Consider the following 7,226-nt stretch of genomic DNA (forward strand, 5'->3'; position numbering starts at 1 on the left):
TTAATCTAAAAACATATATAATATTTTTGGGGACGTTCAACATCAGTGTCACAAGCTAAAATGCTAAATTTAGCATGTAAACTTATAATTTGCCAGGTTTACATGCAAATTGCTTGAATGCTTTCATGCTAACATCTAGCATATTAGCATGCTAGTGTTAGCATCTGCTCCAATATCTTCAGATTTTTCATAATACAGTGTCAGACGTTCGTCTACATTTTCTCTCTGAATTACTTTGTTTTTGTGCAGTGATCGTTTCTGTGTTCGTGTGTTCGTTCTGCAGCTCGTCATCAGTTAATTCCATATTATCAGCATCACTGTTGTGTGTTGCTGAGTGTGTTGCTGAGTGTGTAACAGTCGTGTGGACTGAGGCTGATCTTTACTCAGGAGTCAGGAAGCAGAATCTAAATAAGCATGTTTTGTTCACAATGTTTGTGGCTGCTGCTCTGAGGCACAAAGTGGATGATGGCGAGACTGAATCACGTGCGACATATTTTACATCACCGTCAAATCATCTTGTAGTTTTGGAGGGATCGTTGTGTTTCCACCTTTCAGACAGCAGCTAGTTTCTGTTGGTTTCAGTACGATGTAGCTCATCTATCACAGTCAACACGTCTGACACTTCTGAAATGATGTATTTGTTATGTGGTGATACAGCAAAGACTTATACTTTCATATAAAAGTTATCTAAAAACGTGATATTTTACAGAACGGTCGGCATTAATGTAAAATAAAGATTGTTCAGAAAGTAAAAGATGAAGACAGCAGCTACAGTTTATAGCAACAGATGCTGTGAAGCTAATTATACACCTGAAAACAAAGTTGTTTGATGCTCCAACACTGAAGAGATACTAGCATTTAGCATGTACATGCTAATGTAGCACATTAGCTTATTAGCATGCTAAAAATGCTAAATCAAGCATGTCAACTTGGCATGTTGTCATGCCAATTTCAACTTGCTAGAATTTTTCATGCTGACATTTGACATATTAGCATGATGCTAATGTTAGCATGCTATGTTAGCACTGAACTCAAGTTACAGCTGAGGCTGACAGGATGTCGGTGACGTTTCATGAACTGAAGTTACAATAACATGCTGACATCTGACATTTAAGATGTAGCACTGAGCTTAGAAAAATGCTAACTGTTAGCAGTAACATTTAAGATGTTACCTTCTTTGTGTTCATGTTACGCTAACATGCTAAATTTAGCATGTGTTACAAGTTAACAAATATCACGTGTTAGCATTAGTCTCCAGGTTCAGGGGAAAGACAGTCAGTCATGTATCCCAACAGGAAGTGAACCGTGGGAGTAGTTTACATTTTGGCCTGTTGGTGGCGCTGAAGGAGCAGCCAGAGACATCAGAGTCTTTACGAGTCGTCCTTTGTAGGTCGTAAATGTCGATCGATCTATCCGGTAGTTGTGGAGATACTTAACTGCACCACAGAGTCACAGCCACGCCGCTAAAAATAGCAGCGAGGCATTAACACGGCCGGGTTACAAAGTTCAGGTCCATGAAATTTCCTGGAATTAACATGATGTCTTAAGATAGAATCAATACGAGCCAAACCTGAAATGTGAGACAGGTGAGTTCACAGCAGGAAGAAATCAGGAGGAGGAGACGTGACTTCAAACACAAAGCAGCGACGCCGAGCAGTTACAGTAACGATGAGACGTCAGACACATCGATCGAGGAGTTTACACACATTTTTACTTCCAGGCAGCAGAAAAGCTGCATAAAATGTCTCAAATCACAACTGAAGTCAAAGTTTGCAGCCTCGTTATTGAAGGTTGCTGCTAAAGTTCAGCTTTATTTTGTTCTTTAAAGTGTCGCATACGTCCACAGTAACACGGCGAGAGGATGAATAACAGACAGAAGGACGTGTTGTGAGATGTGAATGAAAGCCTGGAGATTTGTCTTCGTACGTGACTTCAGCAGTGTGCGAAAGGGGTCATGTGTTCTGTCACATTTGTTATCGGAGGTCATTTTTAATTCTGTCATTATGTTTCTCCACCAGGTGACATCAGGATCCTGCAGCCAAGATGGCCGACGAGTGAGTTAACATCTAAAGTATATGAATGTGTTTATTGTTCTGTTTGTTAGACAGCAGTATGTCACTGCTCATTAATAGATTTCAACATTTGGTGGAAATCTGAGGCCTGTTAGTGGTTTTTAGTGCAGATAAAGGAACTTTTTAAAGGATAAAATATAATATTTATGTCTGTTTTATTAATCTTCTCATTAACTGCAGCACTTTGATTCAACGAGAAAAATCTGGCGCATGTATCCGACCGTCATCTGTCTTTGTAATATGATGCAAATCCAGATGCAATCGACCTTTTTATGTTTTAAAATGTTTTTTAAAGCGACTACGAGGAACTTTTTAGCATCAGCATATCTGCAGGCAAAATCCTATTTAGTTACAGTCGGCAAAGAGTAATCACCAAGTAGTCCTTCAACATGTCGGTGAGCAGCAGATTCATGGATTCATCTACAACATGTTCACGTCTGATGTATTTTAATCTGCAGGAAGAGACTGTCTGCGAGGCGTAAGCACACTCTGAAGGTAAGATCTTGTGTCATAGAGAAGAGCAGAGACGCAGCTCTGACATCATAAATACTTGAAGCTGCGTGATGATGTCGTCCACAGAGCTGCATGCTGGTGGTGGCCAACAACCTGCTGGAGGCTGAATCACACGTGAAGACCGAGGAGAGGGACAAGTTCCTGAAGGATAAATGTCCTCCCGTGGAGGTGCCGTACTCCAAGGACGAGCTCACGGTGAGACAGAAGCAGAGACGGGCCGTCCCGGGTCGGTCCGGGTCAAACTGCTGTGTGATTGTCAGTTTTAGCACGTTACCACCAGCAGACTGTAAAACGCTGTCTCTCCTCAGGAACTCTGCCACAAGCTCCACGAGCAGATCAACATCAGCGAGGAGGAGCGATACTGCATAGAGTTCAAACTGAACATGGTGCTGAACGAGGTGAGACACGGCGCCGGGTCCGGTGTTTGTACCTGCTTCTACGGCCACTAGAGGTCGCCGCCTGTAAACATCAGTGTGGGTCGTAATAAGCTGCTTTCACTCTGGATGTTGTTCTGATGAGGACCAGCTGGTTCTGTCACGTTTGAAGCGATGATATTTAGATTAATTGTATGAACCTCCATGTTTCGGTAAATAAGTCACAGTTCTCGGTGTTGCACATCAGAAAGGTCAGTGACTTTGTTTAATTGAGTCGAGTCAGAACCGGGCTCTGCAGATGTCCGCCCACCACTGAGTCCGGTTCCGCTCCAGGTTTCTTCCTGTTAAAAGGCAGTTTATTCTCGCCACTGTCACCAAGTGCTCGCTCACGGGGGAAACGTTGGGTCTCTATAAATGAATTAATGGAGGAGTTTGGTTTGGACCTGCTCCATCTGGAAAGTGTCACGAGGTTCTGGCACAAAAACCACAAACAACCAGTTAGAAAAGTTCATGTTGTGGCTTAAAAAACTGGTTCTGTTTCCATAAACAGCTGAAAATGTCCCGACGTCTCCTTAAAAATATCCAGGGGGGTCCAGTTATCAGATACTTAAGTCATGTGTCATTATAATGACTAATAAAATGTAATAACTTGACTTGTTGTCAGTAATCGTTCCCTCCTCCTGGATCCTCCTGCAGGTCCGAGACCTCAACATAAAGATCGTGGATCTGAGGGGAAAGTTCAAGAGACCCCGTCTGAAGAAAGTGCGCATGTCTGCTGACGCCATGCTGAAGGCTCTGCTGGGCTCCAAGCACACGGTCAACATGGACCTGAGAGCCAACCTGAAGCAGGTCAAGAAGGAGGTGAAGGAGGAGGTGAGTTTACCGCCTGGTTCATCTGGACTTCAGTCTACAGCCAGTCTCACCAGGCTGCAAAACCAGCCCGGATCGACAGTCGACCTTCATTTAACGAGGAGATTTGGTGTCCGGTGGCAGATGTTCTGTTCATGGATTTTCAGGTTCTGTGGCAGCAGAACTAGAAGCTGGTTTGATAAAGACTTGTGGTTTCGTCTCAGTTGTCTCAGTTTGACTCTTCTGCTTGTGTTCATCATGTCACTGGTCAGTAAACTAAATGAAATGTCGTCTGTGTTGCAGGACAAGCAGCTGCGTGATGTGGGCGACTGGCGTAAGAACATTGAAGACAAGTCCGATAGGAAGAAGATGTTTGATAGTTAAATGTGATCCGTCGTTGATTGTTTTGGGCTTTTCAGGACAGAATTCAGGTCTAATGTCTTTGTAACCGGAGAGTTTTATCCCAAAATGCTGCAGATCCACCGTAAACCTACCTTCACCTTGTAGAGCAGGCGAGACGTGACGGTCGTGGAGGTTTAGCTGATCGACAGTGTGAAGCTTCAGGTTGGTTCAGTAAGTGATGAAGGTCTCTAAAATTATATTCACCTGCTTCAAAGCCTTAATTAGAGCCAGCTGTTGTTAATTTAGGTCAAATCAGATCAACTGAATGAAAGTAAAGCATGAGTTTTACCGTACACATGTAGGAAAGCTGTAAGCTGAGGTGGACGTTTCTTCTGGATTTGTCACTTTGGAATAAAACTCTTCGGTTGAAGCGAAGCCGCCTTCTGCTTCTGCCTGTATGGACGCTGTACTTTGATGTATTTGTACTGTTGTACTGACCTCAGTCAGTACGTGAGTGTTGAATCACGCCTGCTTTTGTTCTGAGGAGGCTGACCTACACTTCTGCATTAAAACACCTGCGATGGACTTTTATCTCACTCAAACCTTCAGTCAACACACACACACCTTCACACAGCCTCGAGGTTTCCCACAAAACACTCCTGAAGCTTCACAGTTTCTCCCAAACACCCGAAGTAACTTTAAAATGTCTCGTCTGGTGCGATCCAAGTCTCTGGAAGCTCTGAGGCCAGAAATCAATTTGAAAAGACGTTATTTAAACCCTCGAGGTCGTGCACCCGCTTCAGACGGGATGTGCGCTAATGCTATTAGCTTAGCAGACACAGTTTAGATTTCAGGGCTGACGCAGCTGTACGGAGACATTTTAAAGTTACTTCAGTATCTTGCGAGGAGCTGCGACGCTGTGTTTCTGCGAAGCTCCAGTTCTTCGTCCGTGTTTCCACCCACACAGATTATTAACGTTGACTGCAGAAAAACATCATGCGCACTTATTTTGGTGAGTTCTCCTTCATTAAAGTAAGATATGAACACAGTTAGCTTCACATGAATGCCTTATTTAATATAAAACTAAAGTTCTGTTACCTTCCGGACCAGCAGACACATTATTGGGTCATTATTTTGTTCTGATTGTGCCGATCAGCCCGGTGCCCAGTGGAAACAGTGTAGTTGATACGCTGCGTTAGCCTGGCGAGCTAACGTGAGTAGCTGATGAATAAAGCGACGTCACGCCACCTGTAGCAGAGGTGTAGCTCAGCCTTCTGTCTGTACCGAACAACGTGTTATCTTTTCTAAAGTGTTCAGTGTGATGTACTGTTGTGTTGCTGTCACATTAAATACACAAGCTTCATGTTCATCTCGTTCACAGTGTTGTTGAGTTTGTAAACGCTGAGCTCAGGTTTTATTCTCAACATTTACATCTTTAATTCATCTTCAACCGTCTGTGCAGTTAAAGAGCCTCTCAGAGAGTTTTCTGTTCTTTACTTTAAACCGTAACTACTCGAGAGTTAGCTGCTAACACAACACTCTTTATGCTAATGTTAGCTTTAAGCTAATGAGACTTTTTATGATGAAGATTTAAGTCTTTTTTTCAAAATGTGTTAATTCTCAGGTCACAGAATATAATTCAACACGGGTTGGGGATTTTTTAAAGGTTACATAACATAAAGTACTTTATATAGCTGATAACTGACTGTTAGCTAACGTTACTGGTTAGCATGAACAGCAGGCAGCTGCTACCTGAACACAAAAATGACTTTTTTCCAATTTTATACAAACTCGGTGGCTTTACTAACTTACAAGACTTTTAAAAGGCTTTCAACCTTCATGGAAAAACACATTTTAAGTCAGTTTTATGTTTTATTGCACTTAAGACTTGTGTGTTTGTTTGAACTGTGCTGGATTGAAATAATTGTGATACACAGAGTTAGTTTTTGTAGCATTACATTTTTTTTAACATCAGCTGTTTGTTCAAAGTTAAATATTAAAAATGCTCAACTGTTTTAAAACTATTTGAGAGTGAGCTCAAAGCTAATCCCTTTTAAAGTCTTTTTTCAAAATGGCTTTTAAAGGTTTACATACTTTATATGACACTTAGTGACGTTAGCTAACGGTACCGGTTAGCATGAACAACAAGCAGCTGCTGTCTGAAGACTGAAATTACTTTAGTGCCAATCTTTACACAAACTTGGTAAAATACTGATATAAACAGACTTTTAAAGGCATTTAACCTTCATAGAAATACAATTTTAAGTCAGTTTATGTTTTATTAAGACGTGTGTGTTCGTTTGAGCTGTGCTCGGATTGAAATAATTACGATAATATTATTTTTTGTAGTAATTGTTTTTTTTTTGTTGCTCGAGCCTTTTTTTGTGCATCATTGTACAAATGAAAAATCCTCAGCAGTTTTTTATCAGTTGGAGCAGATAAGGTGAGTTTTTAAATATCATTATTTGTGGATCTTAAAGTCGTGTTTCGTTCAAAAATAATTACTTGAGTTTCCCTTTTCGTTCTGCAGATCTTCTTCTACAGACGAAGGTTCCTGCTGCTGTCAGATGCTTCCTCTCTCTCTGCTGATCCTGTGCCGACATCGGACTATAAATCTGAGACACTTTTGGTGGTTCGGCAGCCAGTAAAATAAAGAAGTAATAAAAGAACAATGCTGCATGTTATTTATGTGGATGCAGAGGAGGTGTTAGCTTCAGCTGCTCCTCTGGTGTCAGTTGTTACCATGAAGATTAAAGGCTGAGCTGTCACAGAATAAAACCCTGATGACATGTTGGTAACATGTGGCAGCAGGAAACAAACTTAAAATATTAAATATGTTTATTGTGAAGCTTCTGTATTAAAGCTCCTGAACTGGTCATTCAAAGTGTGTAATGTGAAGAGGTTGTGTGTTACGGTCACACTGTCCTGCAGAGATCAGGCTTTATTTAATGTTCTCACTCGGTGCTTCTTCTGAAGCGTTGCATCGACACTCAGGAGCCTCAACAATGTCTTGTGTTTGGCATCTCGCTCCTCAGAGTGACCGCAGGTTATATTTGACCTCTGCTGACGGCTCAGA

The 7,226-nt window shown here is 41.7% G+C and overlaps 1 protein-coding gene across 1 annotated transcript; it reads left to right on the top strand.

The window, feature by feature from the left end:
- The first annotated feature begins 2,525 nt into the window (after positions 1–2,525).
- LOC141001405 (troponin I, fast skeletal muscle-like) lies at positions 2,526–4,192 on the top strand. The gene is made up of 5 exons (XM_073472472.1): positions 2,526–2,567; positions 2,652–2,780; positions 2,894–2,983; positions 3,656–3,832; positions 4,112–4,192. The coding sequence occupies exons 2-5, from the start codon at positions 2,658–2,660 to the stop codon at positions 4,190–4,192; spliced, it is 471 nt and encodes a 156-aa protein (XP_073328573.1). The 5' UTR covers positions 2,526–2,567; positions 2,652–2,657.
- Positions 4,193–7,226: the final 3,034 nt, after the last annotated feature.

The sequence above is a fragment of the Pagrus major genome, chromosome 8 (assembly GCF_040436345.1).
Source record: "Pagrus major chromosome 8, Pma_NU_1.0".
NCBI lineage: Eukaryota > Metazoa > Chordata > Actinopteri > Spariformes > Sparidae > Pagrus > Pagrus major.